Genomic DNA, 22639 nt, shown 5'->3' with positions numbered 1-22639 from the left:
TGCAGGTCCCAAGCCCTGCCCCATGGGGAGGCAGCTGAGGCCCAGCGAGAATTGGAGCGTAGCACTGGCGGGCCAGCACTGCCGGGGGACCCAGTGCACCCTCTGCAGCTGCTGGCCTGGGTGCTAAGCCCCTCACTGCCCGGGGTCAGCAGTGCTGGCCACTCACTCCGAGTGCGGGGCCCACCGAGCCCATGCCCACCCAGAATGCGCTGGCCCGCGACTGCTGCACGTAGCCCCGGTTCCTGCCCACGCCTCTCCCTCCACACCTCCCCGCAAGCAGAAGGAGCCGGTTCCAGCCTTGGCCAGCCCACAGAGGGGCTCCCACAGTGCAGTGGCAGGCTGAAGGACTCCTCAAGTGCCGTCAGAGTGGACTCTGAGGCCGAGGAGGCGCCGAGAGCGACGGCTGCTAGCATGTTGCCACCTCTCAGTATTGTATGACACATACTAATGACTAGTGTATGTAACTTTGACTTACTCTTTTACTGTATTATACTAATGAGGTGATACCAAACCATTATGAGTTTTCAAGTTTAAGTACTTTCATATAAAGGTTACGGCCTTGAGCTTTGTAAACTAAATTAGTAGTGCGTGATCTTAGACATTGTTTTTGCATGTTGTAGTTGTTACCTAATCCCACTTTCTGTGGCCTGTACCATTTCTTGGGTTATAAATCAGCAATAAAAGCTAAACACCAAAATTAATTTGCATTAGTATACTGCATTCTAGTGTCAATTTGACCAGAAGAACTAAACAGTAATGCAGTCAAAAGAGGTCTCCTCAAGATAACTTACATATCTACCACAAAAGTAATTAAGAATGAAAGATTAAACCTCACTTACTACTAGTATAAATGCTACATTTGTCAACTATCAGGCAAACAGGTTTTATTTTCATCTTGCAACCTTGTATAGTGAAAAAAAAATTTTTTTTAAAGATTATACAAAGTTTAATCCTGCAAACATACAAAGTAAACAAGTGTATGTGCAATAACATTGAAGTACATCACTCATAATCACATAATTTCTGTATAATTCATGGACTTGGTCATAGGTGCACATATTTCCAGGCCTAAGAGTTGGCTTTCATTATTTTACTGTTCCATTTCCAACATTCATTATGTTTTCACAATTGATCAGATAGAACTACATAAAACAAGTGATGGAAAAGTTGCCATACCAAAGCTACTACACCAGTGGCCCCCAACTTTACTGTGCATCAGAAACACCTGGATGGCTTGTTAAACCATAGATTGCTGGACCCCAAACCTACTGTTTGACTCCATAGGTCTGGGTTCAGACCCAAGAATCCACACTTCTTGTAAGTTTGAAGGTGATTATAGCTGTGCATGGTGGCTCACGCCTGTAATCCCAACACTTTGGGAGGCAGAGGTAAAAGGATCACTTGAGCCTGTGAGTTCAAGACCAGCCTGCACTACATGGGGAAACCTCGTCTCTACAAAAACTAGCCAGGCATGGTGGCGTGTGCCTGCAGTCCCAGCCACCCAGAAGGTGACGTGGGAGGATCACCTGAACCCGAGAGGTTGAGGCTGCAGTGAGACATGATCACACCACTGCACTCCATCCTGGGTGACAGACTGAGACCCTGTCTCAGAAAAAGAAAAAGAAGTAATGCTGATGATCCACGACCAAACTTTGAGCACCACTGTATTATACTAATGAGGTGATACCAAACCATTATGAGTTTTCAAGTTTAAGTACTTTCATATAAAGGTTACGGCCTTGAGCTTTGTAAACTAAATTAGCAGTGCGTGATCTTAGACATTGTTTTTGCATGTTGTAGTTGTTACCTAATCCCACTTTCTGTGACCTGTACCATTTCTTGGGTTATAAATCAGCAATAAAAGCTAAACACCAAAATTAATTTGCATTAGTATACTGCATTCTAGTGTTAATTTGCATAAAAATATATTTTTGAAAGGCTTCAATGGCCTAGTGTTATCTCCTAAGATATCTTGAAAAATAGAGTTGCACCTGCTGTAAAAAGACTGAGTAGCATCTAGAAGCCTTAAAAGGCATAGAAAAGGAAGGATTGTGTATTCAAAGAAAAAAAGCCTTAAATTTTATCCCTCCCATGAAAAGGAAGCATAAACTACACGTGGCCAAATGTACTGTGTTCCCTGGGATTGTGCATTTCTAACAAGTGTCTAGGAGATATTGATCTGGTAGTCCTATATTTTGTCTAGCAAATTCCTAGAATGGTGTCATTTTTGTACATTTCCATTCCATCTGAGTTTCAATCAATTTTTTTTAACTTCAAAGATTTTAGTTGATTCATTAAAGAGGAAACTGGTGAGGCATTTCTACCAGCTCAAGGGAGAATTTTGTAAACGTTACATTTATTGATCAGAAATACTGAAATGAATGTGCAAATGGAGGCAAAACTGGCCTCTTCCACAGTGGGGAAGAAAGTCAACAGAACCTCTACTAGGCATAATTTACATGTGTACAGACTCAATCAGCTTTTAATATAGAAAGATATTTGAACCCAAAATCTTTCATTAAGGTAAAAAATACAGTAATAATTTTTGATGAAACCCTGGAAAATTCATACAAATAAAATTAAAAGCCTCCAATGGGGTAGAATCCAGCAATATCCTAGACAAATGCCTCCTGAAGAACAGCTTTTTTAAAACATCACTGTTATCATTCAAAATTCAGACCTCTCCTATCTTTGGCTATTTTTATCTCTTCAAACTTTACTCCTAAAATTGCGCTAGGAAAGCTTTCCTTATTGTAATCATAATTGGAGCAAAGCTGAAAATGTTTCTTTAGAAACATTTAAGGAAATTACTTAGACTCAGATACTTATAAGTGACCATAACAAGCTTTTTATCCTGTTTCACGTCAGTTTTAATGGGAATAAAAAGTAAAAACAGCACATTTATTAGTGGTTCACATAGCTGCCATGATGGCAAAGTGACTGTAACTTGCATAAATAATACACTCAAGGACATTCCACACTCCTTGGTGGTTCTAGCAATGCAATTTATTAAATAAAATTAAAAAGTGACTATTCCCATGAAAGAAAGCATCAAAAACTAGTTTTGAGAAAGAAGATGAAAGGCTCAATCTCTAACTCCTGGATGCCAGGAAGCAGAGTTTTTCAGAATCAAAAACAAATTAAGAGCTCACAGCCCCACCCCTCAGGGGTCACATAAGTTGGTACTGTTGCTTGTAACTAATTCATGATTTTAGCCCTTTCTTTACCCAAAATTAAAACTAAGGACATAACACTCTTCAAAAATACACATACCCTGAGATAGATCATTACCAGAATCTACACAGGGCTTTGCTATTTAGGTACAGTTAGTACAATTCATATTTAAAGTCATTTCATAAAAATAACAACTGTCCCAATCTTACAAGTTTCATTTCCTCCCATCATGGTCACCAAAGTAATCTCTATTGTTAGGATTCTTCATTGCTTGAAGGTAGAAACTGCTTAGCAAAATTCTCCAGCTCATTTTCAAGTTGAACAGCTTTATTTCTAATTAAAAAAAATAAAACACCAATCTAATTACCATAAAAGTCAAGGAGAAAAGTGTATTCCATCCATTATTAAAAGACAAAAACTTTAATAATAAACAACGAAGAGCATAACAGACAGTGGAATCACATCTTACACGGGAGTTATATCCTAAGTTACCTAGAGTCATGATTATGCTTGCAAATTCCCTTTAAATAATGCACAAAGTACAGAGTGTTTCTTACGGACATATAAGGAAACTAGCAGATGTTACAGCGGCAATGGCATACCAAAAATATTTCCTTTAAACACTAGATTCATCCTTGATGCAGCCAAATGCCCACAAGAGAGGAAAATTGGAACTAAAACTGTCAGAAAACCAGATTTGTTTCCCATTCTCATACTATGCCAGGGCACATATTTATTGCGTGGGCTCTCTCTCTCCATTATGGAGCAGGGAGGGGTCTTGTTTTACTTTATTCCTGTGTGCATATGCTTCAGGTCACACAAGTGAAGTGTACATCAGCTCTGAACTCTACTGTATATATTTCTTGAGGTAGCTCTCCTGCAGCGTTAGCACATTAAATTCTATTCAAATGGCTGAGCCTAATCTAGTAAAAAATGGAGATTCCAAATATTATGGTATTTGATTTTTTTAAACTTTTTTCTATTAGAAAAATTATTAATTAGCAGACCAAAAATATTCATACTTATTCAAGCCAGTCTTTCCCAAATCAGAAAGCTACATGACTAATGCCAATAACCTATTTTATCATTTGTTTTATTATAACAAAATGAAATACTACTTAAAAACTTACCTAGGTATTTCTCTATCAAAACCTGAATAACTCAAAACCAAAATTAACCACAAAAACTTACAGGGTTAAGTTTAAGGTTAAGACAAAAAAACAATTTCTACTGCAGTTTCACGAAATTTGAAAGGTATATTTGGGATGAGCTGACTTAAAATAGGAGCAATCGAATGCATACAATTCACATGGGTGGGTGAGGGTGGAAATATCTAAATGACAGGCAGTCATCTTTTCCAGAGATTTTGAAACTAAGGTGCAATGAACACGTGTGTTGGTCAGATGAAGACACTATGGATAATCACTACTATGGGTGTTTTAAGCACATGTCCAAAAATCCAGGTCACAAAGACAGTCCCTCCAATTTGTAAACACTGACTACTAAGCTATTCTTACATGGGCAATTTTGTGTAGTATGTGTCCTAGAAGTAACAGCAGGGACTAAATGAGGTTTAATCGTTCTTCCAAGACATTCTGACAAGCGAGCCTAATGGGTAAGCATAAGTAAGAAAGCTGAAAGTTAAGTTCTTAAGCACTGAGTAAGAATTCCCAACTACAGACCAAATGGTGACACTTTCAGTCTTGTCCCCAAAAGCAAATTTCATTAGACCCTAAATAATATATAATGAATCATATCAAACCAGAAATCCACATTTTATCAGGAAATCTTACTTTTGTTATGACTTAAGTATGCACAATCAATAGTCTCCCATGAAAACAGAAGTTATGAGTCTTGAACATATACAACTAAAAACCACTTTTAATCATACAACTTCTGTTCTGAAAGGAACAAATATAGCCTAATGAAGAGTAAATTTGGATCTATAAAGTTTCTTTCGATTCAGATTTGTTTTCTTGTTGAAATTAGCCTTCGGTGAAACTGCAAAACACATGGAATTCAATATGGAAGATTTTCATTCAAACCAACACAAAGAGCTATTAGGTATGAATACAAATTCATTAATAATTTTACATATTTTGTAATGAGACGAGTAAATGTTCAAATTATTGAGAAGAAAGGTTTACATACCTTAAGAGCTTTGAATTGTTTTGTATTTTCTCCAACTGATCTATTTCTTTCGGTAATCTAGCAATTTCTTCTTCCAGTTGTTTTTGAGTAATATCAACTTGTTGGCACAGGCGAGCAAAAGTGGTAGCCATTTTTCTTAAAATAAAAATTTAGAAGCAGTCATAAATGTCTTCAAAAATGAATAAGCTTCAATTTAAAGCTCACATAAAAAGGAGAACACAAGTTTTAAAAATCTTCTAAACTATAGGGAATCAGAACACTAAGAATGCTAAGAGGGAAGATATGGCACTAGTGGGCTGAATTTTATCCTGGCTCAAGAGACGGTATTACCTCTGCTATATGGCTCTGAACAAGAACAAGCTACATAAAGACAAAAGACAGGTCTGTTTCTTCAGAAGCACAATAAACCTTACTCATGCTCGGGACCCTGCCCAATCAAAGTAAGAAATTATCAGGAACAGAAAAAAAATTCCACGAACTTTCGTGACATAGGCAAAAATACCTTACTATAGCAAAATTTAACAATATTTCTAGAATCAAAGGGTTATATTTGAGAGCTAATTAATATAACAACTTTGGCAAACATTATATTTTTAAATGGGAGCATACCTCTTCCCATTCCACCAAATCCCAGTATTAGACATGAAGCATGTGTCATTCTTTTAATATTTTGTTAAATATTAAATATTTACTTAGTTTATTTTAATTGAGATATTATTTGAGGTTGCCTCCATTAATGTGCCAAGTCTTCTAAGAAAGAGGATCAAGTCAAGTTTTTATTTCCCATAACCCCTAGCATGAATTGCTACATGGGAGCCAATTAATAAATGTTTGATAATCAATGCATGGAAAGCTACATTAACTTTGTTTTTATTTATATGAATTTCAGCTGATTTCTTTGGATGTCCAAATACGTTAATTAGATGAAAACTCATTCTTAATATAAATTACAACTATCAGATAAAATAGAGGCTCAAAAAACTTAGTCAATGAATGAATGAATGAATGAATGAACGAATGAATGAATGAACAAATTCCTCAAATTTGAGGTCTCCTGGTAACCATTCTCTGCAATTATTAACTGTTACTTCAGGCTTTGATTTTGTATCTGAAACAGTTTACCGTTCCTGCAATTCCTGTCTCCTGAGTCTGAACAATTTCATATACTACTGTAAAGTTATTTGTTTTAGAGCTGAGTGTTGGTGACATCACTCTCAGAATTCCTAATTATCCAAACCCCAATCTACACATACAGACAAGGCCACATCCTGCCATGACGTCAATAACTGAATGTATGTACACAGCTTATATACACGTGCCACACTGAAATTTTTCTCTTCATGTCCTTGAATGCATTCCTTTCCCCTTACCTTCTTGCTTTTGATTTGGGTTGTTGTCTCCATCTCATCTTCTGATACAGCGTGTTCAAATCTCATATGCTACACATCTCCTCTAGGAAACCTTTATTGATCTACTATCCTTCATGATTTAAGTAACTTGTACAGCCTTGTCTTATGATAATAGTTTATCTTCTTCTTATATTTCTTATCACTCTTACTTTGTATTATAATTATGTAAATGTTAGTTTCTCCCATTAAACTGAAGTTATCTTGAACTCAAAGAATTTTTAAATTCTGCTCTCAAGAGGCATCCAAATACAGAATACCATACCCTGACTTGACTGGAGTTCTATATATTTTTACCACATGAATGAAACAAATATTTAAGTTGCATAAAAGCAGAAACCGGGTCGACTTAGGTATATGTTATAATAAAATTCTCCTAAGATCTAAAAATAAAATAGCATTTAACTTATAAATTTGAACCGCGAGAGCAAAAATACATTACACTCACCATGAAATCAGGAGTCTGCCTACCATTAAGTTCATTTGTTAAATGCTAAGAATTCATCCAGCTTTCTTAGACTGCTTGGCCAGGCTACCTCTCTATTCATTCAGTTTTTTTAATTAATAAACCACAAAGATCTGGCTGGGCGCAGTGGCTCACGCCTGTAATCCCAGCACTTTGGGAGCCCAAGGCAGGTGGATCACTTGAGGTCAGGAGTTTGACAGCCTGGCCAACACGGTGAAACCCTGGCTCTACTAAAAAAAAATACAAAAAAAAAAAAAAAAAATTAGCTGGGCATGGGGCTGGGTGTGGAGGCTCATGCTTGTAATCCCGGTACTTTGGGAGGCCGAGGCAAGTGGATCATGAGGTCAGGAGACCATTGAGACCATCCTGGCCAACATGGTAAAAACCCCATCTCTACTAAAAATACAAAAAAAATCAGCCAGGTGTGGTGGCATGCACATGTAGTCCCAGCTACTCAGGAGGCTGAGGCAGGAGAATTGCTTGAACCCGGGAGGCAGAGGTTGCAGTGAGCCGAGATCACGCCACTGCACTCCAGAGTGAGACTCTGTCTCAAAAAAAAAAAAAAAAAATTAGCTGGGTGTGGTGGCACGTGCCAGCTACTCACTTGAATGCGGGAGGTGGAGGCTGCAGTGAGCCGAGATTGTGCCATTGCACTCCAGCCTGGGCGACAGAAACCACAAATATCTTAAGGGCAACTATTTATTTTTGAGACATAGTCTCTCACTCTGTTGCCCAGGCTGGAGTTCAGTGGTGTGATCTCAACTCACTACAACCTCTGCCTTCCAGGGTCAAGCGATTCTCGTGCCTCAGCCTCCCAACTAGCTGAGATTACAGGCATGCGCTACCAGGCCCGGCTAATTTTTGTATTTTTAGTAGACATGCAGTTTCACCATGTTGGCCAGGCTGTTCTCAAACTCCCAACCTCAAGTGATCCACCTGCCTCAGCCTCCCAATGTGCTGGGATTATAGGCGTGAGCCACCTTGCCCAGCCAGGTACATAAATTTAGAACAGGTCTGCTGAAGATCTTTTGAGTTGGGCGTGGTGACTCATGCCTATAATCCCAGCTACTCAGGAGGCTTGAGGAGGGAAGATCACTTGAGCCCAGGAGGTCAAGACCAACCTGGGCAACATATTGAGACCCTGTCTCAAAAAAAAAAAAAATTAAAAATTATCCAGGTGTGGTGGCACACACCTGTGGTCCCAGCTGCTCAGAAGGTTGAGGCAGTAGGATCAGTTGAGCCTAAGATTCGAGGCTGCAGTGAGCCATGATTGCGCCACTGCCCTCCAGCCAGGGCAACAGAGACCCTATCTCTGAAAAAAAAAAAACAACAACAAAAATTAAGAACTATCTTTTTAAATCCCTCCAGAGTTCTTGAGAGTTCCTATCTACCAATTTTCTAATGTTCAAACCTAACCTATCAGGAGAATGGAAAGAAGAATAGTGATTAGGAGGGAGAAACGGCAGCAGTGAGGTTTAGTATTGTTCTATTTTTTCTCATTTGTGGCGATCACAAAACATGTTCATTTTGTGATAATTCTTTGAGCAATACACTTATTTTGTGCATTTTCTGCATGTATGTCATATTTCAGTAACTTTTTTTCAAAGGAAAGATGCACCTTTCAACTTACTGTTTTACTTGGTGACTGCAGTTCGCACTCGTGGAGCTAACAATCATCTTCAGTTTTTCAGTTGCATAGTTTACAAACTGCTGTTTAAAGGCTCGCTCCTTGGCATGGGTGGTCCAGGACAGTCTTTCATACAGATACAAAGCTCCATACATAGTTAATGAAACAGATATGAGTTTCCAGCCTATAGTTTTCCAAATCTGTAAGATAAAGTCACAGGTTAGTCTGAGAAGGAAAAACACCATTTTGGAGAGCACATTTAAAAGCATTTTAGTTCCTTATGGATCTCTGAGTTAGATACATTTGTATATTCCTTCTCTATGAGAAAATCTGAAGTTACCAGAAATCAATCAGGCTTAAAAGGGATCAGCACACAAATAAGGGAGAGCTTAATAAGCTGCCAGATTTGATAAATGGATTCAATGTATCTCAACAATAAAACGACGTTAACTATTTTAGGTCAGATCTTTCAAAAACCAAAACAAGTATATCTATGCTGTTAATGATATAATTTTTTTAAAAAAAACAAATAACTACTACTAAAAATAATATTTAATACTTAAGATAGATCCCCTTGATATTCAGAGAAGGCTAGATAGGGCACTTGGGGTTTTCTTATTACCCCAATGTACAAATATTTCTTTGGGTGCTATGATGTGAAAATGCTCAGGAAGTATTAAAGACCAGCTAGATGGTGACAGTTCATTCCTAAAAATGTATGTTTTTTAAAAATTTAAGATGAGACTTGTGATATTTAATTCACTACCTTTAACCTGCAAATGTTCATACTATTTTACAGATCCTATAAACAGAAGTAAATACTATATACCTTTTCTTTTGTGAGCTAACAGGCAGCCTTGCAAACATTTCAATTTTAATTACACTAAAAGTAATGTTTCTCACCACTCCTCCAACAATAATGATACCCATAGAAGTTCTAGATGTAAGGGAAGCCAATCCTGTTACTAATGTAATCATGAGTTCTTCTTGTGATGCATTATCTGGTGTTGCTGGAGTGGTAGGAGCACTGGGAGTAGAAGCTAAAGATCTAGGGAGCTGCCAAAAAAAAAAAAAAAGAAAAAGGAAAAAAGATTATTATACTTAAACAACTACAAATTAAAGTTACCTTTATAAAACTCTTTAAAATTATAATAGCAAATCTATGACGGAAAAATTACTCTAAATGACGAGTATACAGCAAATATACATAGAAAATAAAAATAATTTGGAAATTCTTGTCTACAATATGGACCAATGATATCATGAACAATAATAAATGTTCATAATATACAATGCGGTCTAAATGTAACAATAGGCCTTCAACTCTCAAGAGGAACGAATTGTGTTTTTAAAAAAACTAACAACAAAAGCACAATCCTTGAAACAAACAACAACAAAAAAAGATAAACCAAAAAAAAAAAAAAAGGACTTCAAAATAAAAGCCTCTTAAACTTCAAAATGCACAGCCACAGACAAGAGAAATATATCTGGGGGTGGGCGCAGTGGCTTATGCCTGTAGTCCCAGCACTTTGGGAGGCCATGGCAGGAGGATAGCTTGAGATCAGAAATTTGAAACCGGCCTGCGCACCACAGTGAGGCCTTGTGTCTACATAAAATTGTTTTAAATTAGCTAGGTGTGGTGGCACATGCCTATGGTCCCAGCTCCTTGGAAGCAGGGGCTGCAAGTGAACTGTGATCATGCCATCATACTCCAGCCTGGGCAGAGCAAGTCCTTGTCTCAAAAAATAAAAAATCAAATAAAAATCATATTTGGAAATCATATATATGAGAAAGAACTTGATCTAGAATATGCAAAGAAACCCTGCAACTCTATAGGACTCAAATAATTTAAAAATAGGTAAAAGCTTTGAATAGACATTTCACAAAAGAAGATACACAAATGGCTAGTGAGCACACAAAAAGATGTTTAAAATCATTGGTCATTAGGGAAATGCAAATCAAACCTCCAATGAAATACTACTCTATACCCACTAGAACCTAAGTATATACTAAAGAGAAATGAAAACACATGCCCACATAAAAAACATGTAGATGAATATGTATAGCAGCATTATTCATAATAGCTAAAAAGTACAAACTACCCTAATGTCCACCAACTGATGAATGGATAGTGTTATATCTATAATGGAATATTCCTCAGCCATAATAAGAAATGAAGTATTAATACATCCTACAACACTGATACCATGATGACAAACCTTGAAAACATTATACTAAGTGAAAGAAACTAATCACACAAGGCCATATTTTATATGATTGCATTTATAGGAAATGTCCAGAAAGGGCAAATCCATAAACATAAGGCAGATTAGTGGTGAGGCTGCAGGTGGAAATCATAATTGACTACAAATGAGTAAAACGGCTTTGGGGTGACAAAAACTAAAACTCAATTGTGGTGATGGTTTTACAATTTCACAAATTTCCTTAAAAATTACTGAATTGATAAATTTTTAAAACTTTTTCTTTTAAAAAGTTTGTATTTATTCTAATTTATTTGAAATGTGAAAACCAAATCTTCTAAGAAAATATAAAAGTTTCAAAAATGAATGTAGCACCACCTGCAACAGTACTGGACGAAAGCTTTATGATAAGCTTTCCCTTAAGCATACTACAGGCTGAGTGTCCCCTATCCAAAATGCTTGGGACCAGAAGTGTTTCAGATTTCAGATTTTTAGGATTTTTGAATATTTTCATAGATATTATAATGAGCTATCTTGAGGATGGGACCCAAGTCCAAACACAAAATTCATTTATGTTTCATATACCTTATATGCATAGCCTGAAAGTAATTTTATCCAATATTTAAATAATTTTGTAAATGAAACAAAGGTTGTATACATTGACTCATCAGAAAACACAGGTGTCACCATGTCAGCCACCCATGTGAACACTCTGTGGTTGTTTGGCATCACCATCATTCTTGACTGAATTTATATGCTACTGACAAGCAATCATTTTCTTACACCTATTCACACAAAGGAACTTAACAGTAAAAATATAAGACACACCATTAATAATAGTGAAAAATAATGTATTCAAACTAAGCAGCACAGAACACCTGTATCAGCTGTTAAACAGCAACAATGGCAGGCTTTCAGTCTCTACCTACAATGCTATGTTTTGATTAAAAAGTTCCTGTACACAGTACTTTGTGAGGTGAGAAGAAACATCAGAAGCAGTTGGGGGACCAAGAAGTGGGTCCTCTAGGCATAATACGACATTCTGCTGAATGGCCTTTTAAAATGTTTCCTGTAGTACCACCTACTTGCTTCTCTAACAATGGTTTTTATTGAAGTCTCTCCCTGATTTTATAAACCTATTTCTTGTTCTGTTATGAATACATGCTGCTCTAGTGCTTCAAGAAGCCCATCACCATGCTGCCTATAGGCACTTGTTCTGCAGGGTCAACAACATCATCTTCATTATCACCATTATCATAATCGCCTTGATTTAGAAGCATTTTAGCTCTTTTGTCATCAGTTAATGAATGAACAACTGAAGCCTCATTATCAACGTTAAACACTTCTTTGATATACCCTTCTTCCAGCTTACAGATGGACTCTAAAGATATTATTTTTTTTGCATAAGGAGGTCAGACGTCATTTTTTTCTCTCTTGACATACTTCAAAGTCACCAACTTGCTCCTCATCATCAATAAATGTAGTGACAGGCAGAGGCTGCAGGCATACACAACTGAGTCACTGTCTTCCAAGTGCTGGCATATATGGCATCCTTCATCCTAAACTCCTTGTGCTGGCAACAGCATATATGGCAGCTTTCATTCTAAACTCCTTCTGAAAACCTTCCACACTCAGCCTCAGTTCACTGCTGCTAGCATGCTGCCCAAAAAAGGTTTTTGCATTTACTCCTCATTGATCTTAGAATACCCTGGTCACAAGGTTAAAATAATGAAACATTATTTTTTATGAGAATTTCACCTAGAGGATGAGCAGAATAGTTGTCAAGGAGTAACAAAGTCTTGCAGTCATCATCTCGTCTAGCTTCCCTGCAAGTGCACACAAGCTGCTGGTATAAAATGTTTGTGAAACCAATCAGAAAAGATGTCCCTAGGGATCCATGCCTTTTTTTTCGCACAATAATGGACTAGTAAGAAATTCATTCCTTGAAAACAGTGAGGACGCAAGCTTTTGCCTATCACAGCAAGTTCACATTTATGCCTGCTGCATTAGCACATCCCAGCACAGTTATTCTGTTCTTTGCATCCTTAATTCTTGTAGGGGCTGTCTTCTCAGCTGTAGTCAGTGTCTTTTTGGGTCAATAATGGCAAAACAGTGATGTTTTGTCAGCATTACAGACTTGTTCTGGAGTTGATTTTCATCAGAGACAACTTGGCATATTCATCAATGAATTTCTCTGCTGTTTTTGTGATCAAGATGCTTTACCACCACAAACCTTTAAAAAAGTTAATGCTATCTTACCTTAAATTTCTCTAACCAGCCTATTGAATACTCACAGTTCCCTCTGATTTTCAGTTCATTTTAATAGATCTTTATTTCATAACCAGCATGTCCTTAAGTGGCATGTGTTCACTGAAACGCTGATGGGTCCACTCTTTCAATACATGATCAAGATCTTCGTATTTAACTTTCTGTAGTGTTTTGTTTTTTTTTTAATTAACTTCTGTCATCATTTTTAGCACAGAACTTCAATAGTTTAGGCCAAAAGAACAACTTTAGGAAAGTTGTTCTTTCTTTTAGGTCATATATAGTGTTCATTCCAACATCATTCTTCTGTAAGAAGTTGCTCACTTACATTGTTATCCAGTTTTTCCAACAGCTTAAATTTTTGTGCTATAAATAAAATAAATGCCTCTTCTTTTTCTTATCAATGTCACCCACGAGGGTATCTGTAGGCCTTTTAAACACTTTAAACTGGAAGCTGTGGCTCACGCCTGTATTCCCAACACATTGGGAGGCTGAGGCAGGTTGATCACTTCAGATCAGGAGTTTGAGATCAGTCTGGCCAACATGGTGAAACCCCATTTCTACTAAAAATACAAAAATTAGCCGGGCGTGTTGGTGGGTGCCTGTAATCCCAGCTGCTTGGGAGGCTGAGGCAGGAGAACAGGACGAATCCAGGAGGTGGAGGTTGCAGTGAGCCAAGATTGTGCCACTGCACTCCAGCCTGAGCCACAGAGCAAGCCTCCATCTCAAACACACCCCCACTCAAAAAAAAATCTTTTTTAAACAGTATCTTTACACCAGAGAAAAGAGAGTAAGTAAAGAAGCCCATAGTGGGTAATGCACAAAGGTCTTGGCCCCTTGTGGGGCATCATGGGGAACGTGCTGTTGGTGCATTGGGCCTGCACATGTGCCATTTTAGTACCCTTCATAGGTGTGCTTGTGTGGGGGAATTTGGGCATGTGTGGAAAAGATATATTGCAGTTAGAGGAGGCTGAGTCTTTCCCCTGAGGACACTGAATAAAACTGTGTGTTGTGTGCCTGCCTTTTTACTATGACCTCACATGAGGTCTTGTGTGGAATTTTCTACCTGTGGTGTCACCATACTCAAAAGTTTTTGATTTTGGACCTTTAAGGATTTTCAGATTGGGGATGCTCAAACTAAATATCTACCTCAGAAATGGCTCTAAGAGACAGATATTAGCTTTTAAATATGCAGATTTTGTAAAGCTAGTTTTATTATAGAAAAATCACATAAACAAAATAATAAAGGAGAGTCTAAATTGGTGGATTCAAAGATACATACCTGAAAGATAGGCTCTGATAATCCTAGGAGCACCCTCTGAGCATTTCTAGGGCCCAAAAATCGATGTACAAGGGAAGACCAGCCCAGGGAAAAATGAAATACAATATCCTCTTGAAAATCAGAACATAACTTGTGGTAATTTAGATTATAACTGAGATCAAATTTCTGGCAAGGGATCAGTGTATGTAGTTTATCCTGTATACCAGCTGGAAGTAATGGCTTCAAATTTTCTAGAAAGAACAAAATTACAACACTTACTTTAAGAAAGAATGGTAAGTGTTTTACCTTCAATGGAACGCCTAAAGGAAAATAAGCTCTTTACCAGAGTCATGAATGAAAAAACAAACCAGACATGACCTTGTAGACATAAATATTACCAATAATTTCTTGCTGGGATTGAAGCATTAAGGCGTTTACTTCATCGGTGCATCGATCAGCCAAATTTCTTCCCATACCATCCTCTATGTGCTTATTTAATTCCTGTTAACAATGGTAAATATCCATATTATTTTCTCTCCAGAAAGCATGTAGTTTTTATAAAGACATAAAAAATGCAGTAAATGCCAAAATGGTCTTTTTAATTTAATTTAATTTAATTTATTTATTTTTTATGTGTGAGAGACAGGGTCTTGCTTTGTTGCCCAGGCTGGAGTGCTTTGATCTTGACTCACTGTAGCCTTGACCTCCTGGGCTCAACTGATCCTCCTGCCTCAGACTCCTGAGTAACTGGGGCTATAGGAGCGTGTCGCCACGCTTGGCTATTTTTTTTTTCAGATGGAGTTTTGCTCTTGTTGCCCAGGCTGGAGTGCAGTGGCGTGGTCTTGGCTCACTGCAACTTCTGCCTTCCGGTTTCAAGCAATTCTCCTGCCTCAGCCTCCCAAGTAGCTGGGATTACAGGCGCCTGCCACTGGCTAATTTTTTTTTTGTATTTTTAGTAGAGACAGGGTTTCACCATGTTGGTCAGGCTGGTCTCGAACTCCTGACCTCATTCATGGTCCATCCGCCTCAGTCTCCCAAAGTGCTGGGATTACAGGCATGAGCTACCGCCCAGCCTAACTTTGTTTTTTGTAGATTACAGTTCTCACTATGTTGCCCAGGCTGGTCTCGAACTCCGGGGCCCAAGTGATCCTCCCGCCTCGGCCTCCCAAAGTATTGAGATTACAGGCATGAGCCACTGTGCCTTGTCCTAAAATGATCTTTATCTCATTCTAAGTATAAATTTTCTATTTACTTTTTATACAAGATAGTTTACATTTATTACAAGAGGGCAATCTAACAGTTTCATTTTGTACTGATTGCCATGAAGACACTGAAATGCCAAACTATGAAATAAATGAAGGTATAGAATAATAAGAAACTGTCTCTGAATAATTTTATCTATACTTTAACTTACACTTTTATATATTTTTAATACATCTGGATTAGGATGAAACTCTGAACAAAATTCATCAACCAAAACAGACAGTCGACAAATTTCATCTGTCATTGCACATGAAACCTGAAAATATGAAAAATTCAGAGTTAAAATAATTAAACAAGATTATCAATTACTCAAAAAAATTAAGTTGAAAAATCTTAAAACATTCTTTTAAAGTAACAGGAATAACATTTTTAGTATTATCAAAAATAATTTCCATCCAGGTTATTTTAATCATGAAGCTACTGTTACCCACTTTGTTTGCCACCTCCTCGGTAACCTCCTTGATTTTTTTCTTAGCATCCAGTGTTAAAAGGTTCATCTGGTTTCGAATAAAGTCCAGTCTATCAATTTGGTCTTCCCTCTCTTCCACTGAATAATGCCTATTTCAGTAATAAAGAGTAATCAACGTTCAGGGTAGACTGAAGTCCTAAAGCATTTCAGCAAGGGACTCATTCATGTATTGAACCATCTATTAGCATGACCCAAGAAAAAAAAAACTTGTAACATCTGAAAGGATTCAAGTAATATTTCACTTATAAAGTATTTTATATAGACCATTTGATAGAAACCACATTTCTCTGCCCATGTGGCACCTGAAACCCAGAAAGGATGAATAAGAATTCTAAGTCTTCAAACACTTCATAAATATGAACAGGCAAAACAGAATGCAGTACTAACTTTAGTTAATAAGCAGGGGTCAGCATATGGCACCTTACAAGCCAAATCTAGCCAGCTGCCAGCTTTTGTTAAAGTTTTCTTGAAAGCAGCCACATCCATTCATTTACCTATTATCTATCTATGGCTGCTTTTGCTCTAAAACTGTAGAAATGAGTAGCTCCAAGACACTTTATGGCCCATAAAGCCTAGAATATTTACTGTCTGGCTCTTTTTTTGAAAAAAAGTTTGTTCACCTCCGGCTGATACAGGAAAATAAAGGTCTGAGATCCATTTAAGAAGATCTTTTACTTAAGAAGTTCCCAGGACATTATGATTATACAATCCTCAAATCACATTTTTTTTGTGCTATACTTTGTTCAATGTCCTATGTCTTTAAAAATAATTACTAATTAAATCAATCTTATAGACCAAAATTTGGGTACTACATCAAAGCAACTGAGCTAGAAGAAAGTGCTATAGCAGCACAATCTCATTAAACAGAGGCTCTACACAGGGGCTGAGTTCAAACTCAGGGTTCTGATCCTTGCATTTTATATGCTGGCAGTTCTCTGCATTTGAACTTAATTCATTCCTAAGAAAGTACCATTATAAAGCAACACACAGGGACATGAGAGAGTCTTTGTTCCCAGCAAGAGCAAATACATTTAAAATTCCAATGTTATGACATCTTGGACTTAAGCTTTGATGCTTTTATGTTTCCTTCAACTGGCTTAAGTCCACTGAAGGTTCTCTATTGAGGCTTAACATCATTACTTTTGTCACATCTAGTAACATTCCATTCTGTGTTTCAAGCATACCAAGTTTGTGAGAATTATACTTTTTATCAATAATGCTGGTATTTTCATGTATTCATTGCCACCTTTACAAGGTAACAAATAGTATAAAATAATGCCATACAGTATAACATAAAGGGTACTGCTTACCGAATCAACTTTCTGGTTGGCAGGTAGCATCACCTTGTTTGTTCATCAGGCGATAAACAAACACAACTAGTATAAAATAGTGATTTCAAAATACCGATGTATGACTATATTAAAAAATGGGTTGTGGGTTGAATGCAAAAAGAGGATCACCTGTTTTGGAGTTCTTCATAAAAATCTGCTTGAAGAAATAGCCATAAAACATTTTAAAAATCACAATTCATACACAGGAATAGTGAGGTCCAGGGAATATAAATGATGTGTGCAAGGTTGCAGAATAAATATTGACACTTTCAAATATGCACTTAAAAAATACAAGTAGGCATCAGTTAAACCCACAAGGCTGATTTCACTGTAAAAAGTATTTATAGTACAACAATTTAAAACCTCAGTCTTAACAAAAGTCTGACCAAAAAAACTAACATTTTTATGTTGCAACGAAATGAACTCATACCTTTTCTCTTCAGCTGCCAGGTTTATTGAATCCATTATGTTTTTCACAGTAGCTAGTATCTGTTTAGCTCTGATAGTGTGCTGTTCAAACTTTGTTTTCACTGCTGACTGCGAGATACACTCCTGCGAGGGGCCCAAGCCATAACACATTACTGTAATTCCACCTCAACATTTTCAGGAATTTAAACACAAGAACTTGCTGTTTGTAACTTTAACCCAAACAGAAATAAAGATAGAAAATAAATGAGTGATAAAAGCACAACTTAAAATTACAAAGGTGAAAAAAATACAAAGACTCAAAAGTAAAAAGGGCTTTAGCAGCAAGTTACCATCTTTGTGTATTTTTACACAGTAATGTGCAATGGTTTGACTCTAACATTAAAAAAAAAAACAAAAAAACAGGGTACTATTTTCAATGTTAAAAAATTCTCTCATTAGAATTACTATTTTTTATCTGGATCACCTTTAATCCAATTCTAGTCCTTCTATCTAGATTCTTCTCATACTTGAAATAGATATAACCTAGTAAAGTTCTTAAATAAGATGTGAATTAGAACAATTCCTTATTTAAAAGCTGAATGATACAATGATTCCTGTAAGTTCGATAAAAAAGACTTCTCTGGATTAAGATGTGAAGAATCTGAAAGCTAACATTTAACAATGTAACATCTAAAATTGTTTATAGAAAAAATATCTGCAGCTATTTAGAAGATAATTGTAATTACTTTCATTAGAATATAGTATGTACACAAAGGCCTGAATCATGCCCTATCTCATTTGTTTTACCTTCAAGCTAACAACCCATTAATAGTTGTTATAAATCAGTGTTTTATAACCAGTATTTATTTAAATAAAAAATACATCACAATGCATCACATGTATCGATGGATACATTTTGCAACATTTTTGTTTCAATTTTTTTTCTTTTTTTTGAGACGGAGTCTCGCCCTGTCACCCAGGCTGGAGTGCAGTGGCCCAATCTCAGCTCACTGCAAGCTCCGCCTCCCGGTTTCACGCCATTCTCCTGCCTCAGCCTCCCGAGTAGCTGGGACTACAGGCGCCCGCCACCACATCCGGCTAATGTTTTGTATTTTTAGTACAGGTGGGGTTTCACTGTGTTGTCATGATGGTCTTGATCTCCTGACCTTGTGATCCGCCCGCCTCGGCCTCCCAAAGTGTTGGAATTACAAGTGTGAGCCTCCGCGCCTGGCCTTCAATTTTCAATATATAGAATACTTGTTATCTAAGAAATACATATAAAAATTTATATATATATATATATAAAGAAATATATATATATATATATTTTTTGACAGTCTTGCACTGTCATCAAGGCTGGAGTGCAACGACATGATCTTGGCTCACTGAAACCTCCACCACCCAGGTTCAAGTGATTCTCCTGCTTTAGCCTCCCAAGTAGCTGCAATTACAGGCATGTACCACCATGCCTGGCTACTTTTTGCATTTTTAGTAGAGACAGGGTTTTGCAATGTTGGCCAAACCGGTCTGCAACTCCTGACCTCAAGTCATCTGCCTGCTTCAGTCTCCCAAAGTGCTGCGATTACAACAGTGAGCCACCATGCTCATCCTATAAATATATATTTACTATGATTTATCATTTAAAGTTTATAAAATTGTTATATTACAATTTGTCTTTCGTTTTTTCTTCATGGAAAGTCAAATTCTGCACTGAAATACAGCACAGTAACTACTATAGATGTTTTACAAGAGACTTATTTTCTATGATAATTTTTTTTTAAATTAGGGATATATTAATTCTCTGATACTCCAATGAATTCATCTTCTTGAACCTCTATATATTTAGCTAATACAAATCGTGGTAATTGCTTCCTGAAGTTCATTACTATCCTTCCTTTGTTAAAACAAATGGCTTTTAAGCTTCAAAAGGCATTTACTTAATACTCTAGTACTACATTTGTTATCCTGAAATCATCAGGATGCTACATGTGTATTCAGTGTCCTATTTATGACCTATGCTTAGCCTTCATGTCTATGAAATTATTCGAGCATTCAGAAAGACTACAATCTCCTTTGCCATTTTAGCTCCCCACTTCAGCATTTTGTTTGAGGTAGAGAAAACAAAACAGATTATTTAGCTATAGAGCACATGAGGGTAATTCATTTAGTCAATATTTAACTCTGAAGCCATTACTTTCTTGCATTGCCTAGCTTAATTTTTGCCCATGGTGAAGCTCATTTATGCATTAGTCATTTTCACTGATTTTGAAAAGATTAATGTAGGAAGTTATAGTATTCCTGTTCTGTACACACCTAAAGATAAAACATTCCTGGATGTTTTCCTTTTTTTTCCTTTTGTTTTTTTTTTCTTGGATGTTTTCTTCTTTAAAATCAACAATAATTATATAATAATGAACATTTGTAAACTACTTATTTTTTAATAATTAAAAGAATGCATTGATTTTATTTTAAATAAACGCCTCGTAAATGTGTCAAATTAACTTCCGCAAAAATTATAATAAAAACAAAAATATTTTTAAAGGAAAAATATTAAAATAAAGTCGATATTCCTCGATGAAGCAGATCTAGATATCAGCAATGAAGATCCAAATTTGTAGATAACAGCACAGTGTTAGAGCTAGACGAGACAGAAAAGATCTCCAAAAGTTATTAGGCAATATAAGTTTCTTTCTGATTCAAAAAGATATAATGATGAGTAAGCATAGAGAAGAAAATAATCAATCTTCTAATTAAAAAGTATCCCACAGTGGTGCTCCCACTGATCTGTAGGATATTTAAGAGATACTTTGAAAAAAGAACATTCTACTCCAAATAAGTATGGGTAGTGTTAATTTAAATAAAGTCCCCCTTCTAAGTTATTTCTCAGCATCCTTAATACACTAATATGCTAATTAATCTCTATGGGGAACATATATACTACGCAGCAGTTCCCAGACTTATTTTATCAGGAACTCTAATCATACATTAATATTAATTTATATGTGTAATTAAAACATAAAACCAACAAACTTTTCAATTTCCCTTGAAAATAGACCCTACAAACACCTAACAACATGCTATTCATCACTGCCAACTTATTTTGGTGTATTTTCAACAGAAAAGTGCAAGAACTATACCTTTCATCTAGATATATCAAATACTAACATTCAGCCCCTTTTGTTTACCTCTCCTCTCCCTCCATACACATGCTCCACACTTTCTATCTTGTGTGAGGGCATATATATATATGTAATATTTATATATTATATATAATAAATATAATCTTGCAATATATATATAAAATGTATGCCCCCATATATATAAAGAGAGGCATACATTTTTATATATACTTATGTATTATTTTCCTTCCTAAACATTTTGACAGGTCATTACTGCATCACAAGCTTATTACGAAATACATCAACACTTGTCTTCTAAGAAAGAAAACATTTATTTGCACAATCACGAAACAACTGTATTCAGAATATTTACCATTGAGACAATACTATTATCTAACAAACAGTTCATGTTCAAATTTCACCTATCATCCAGGAATGCCCATTACAAAAAATCCACTGACATTTTAAATAAGTTATTTTTATATGTCTATCTCCCATCATACAACCAAAACTAGTAAGAATTAATGGTGAAATAACTGTGCAAAAGAAATTTGGATTTCTAACTTGCCTTTAGAACAATGCAGTCCAAATGCATTTTGAAACTTTCCAAATACAGTTTTAAAACAATAAGAAAATGTATTAATAGACTAACACTGATTTTCCTTTCAAAAAAGAAAAGAGACAGAGTCTCACTCTGTCACACAGGTTGGAGCACAGTGGTACCTCCATAGCTCACCATCACCACAGACTCAAACTCCTTGGCCTCCTACCTCAGCCTCTGGGGTAGCTGTGACTATAGTCATGAGCTATCATACCTGACTTTTTTTTTTTTTCCTGGTAGAGATAGGATTTAGTCTTTTCATGTTTTTGCCCAACCTGATCTCGATCTCCTTAGCTCAAGCAATCTTCCTGCTTTGGCCTCCCAAAGTACTGGCATCACTGGCATGAGCCACCAACGCCCAAGCTAATATTGATTTTCTTGATTGCTTTTACTCAATTTAATTTTCAAGCCTTGTTTAACTTAGTATTCTAAATGTTTAAAATACTTAGATCCACTTGAATCAAATGAATCTAAAGAAGTCCATGGCAAAGGTCAGATTGATAAAGGTGATGAACTTGACAGTTTTTCTTTTCACAAAAAATCTTGCAAGACTACAAAGAAAAGTAAGCAAATTCCCAAAACAAAGAGAAATGTGTGTAAAAGCCACAAGATGTGACCACAACACAAAGAAACCAAGAAATTAGTAACCAAAAATTGGATAAAATGAACCACAACACTTGAATTTTAAAAAATCTTATATTGATAAGGAAATGCCAAAAGGATAATTAGAAACAAAATCAACAAAAACTAAACTAGCACTGAAAACCTTGGGATACGCCCAAAGTTACAGTCACAAATTCACAATACTGAATCTTTTCTTCAAGAACAATAAGCAAAAAACCAATGCATCTTCAAAGTAAACAATGTTAAAGATGAACACAGGCCAGGCACGGTGCT

At 36.4% G+C, this 22639-nt stretch overlaps 1 protein-coding gene across 1 annotated transcript in view; it reads right to left on the bottom strand.

Moving 5' to 3' along the window:
* Nucleotides 1-2261: 2261 nt before the first annotated feature.
* MFN1 (mitofusin 1) overlaps nt 2262-22639 on the bottom strand; it is a 51557-nt gene continuing 31179 nt past the window's right edge. The window contains exons 10-18 of the mRNA XM_011980377.1: nt 18045-18166; nt 16246-16372; nt 15966-16070; nt 14950-15052; nt 14573-14802; nt 9728-9880; nt 8828-9024; nt 5326-5460; nt 2262-3507 (exon numbers count right to left, since the gene is read on the bottom strand). Coding sequence (XP_011835767.1) covers nt 3429-3507; nt 5326-5460; nt 8828-9024; nt 9728-9880; nt 14573-14802; nt 14950-15052; nt 15966-16070; nt 16246-16372; nt 18045-18166 — 1251 coding nt within the window. The 3' untranslated portion in view covers nt 2262-3428. The remainder of the gene's footprint in view (nt 3508-5325; nt 5461-8827; nt 9025-9727; nt 9881-14572; nt 14803-14949; nt 15053-15965; nt 16071-16245; nt 16373-18044; nt 18167-22639) is intronic.

Source organism: Mandrillus leucophaeus, unplaced genomic scaffold, assembly GCF_000951045.1.
Source record: "Mandrillus leucophaeus isolate KB7577 unplaced genomic scaffold, Mleu.le_1.0 Scaffold211, whole genome shotgun sequence".
Classification (NCBI taxonomy): Eukaryota; Metazoa; Chordata; class Mammalia; order Primates; family Cercopithecidae; genus Mandrillus; species Mandrillus leucophaeus.
Note: the sequence above shows the minus strand (reverse complement) of the source record. Positions and strands in the feature narration are given on the sequence as shown.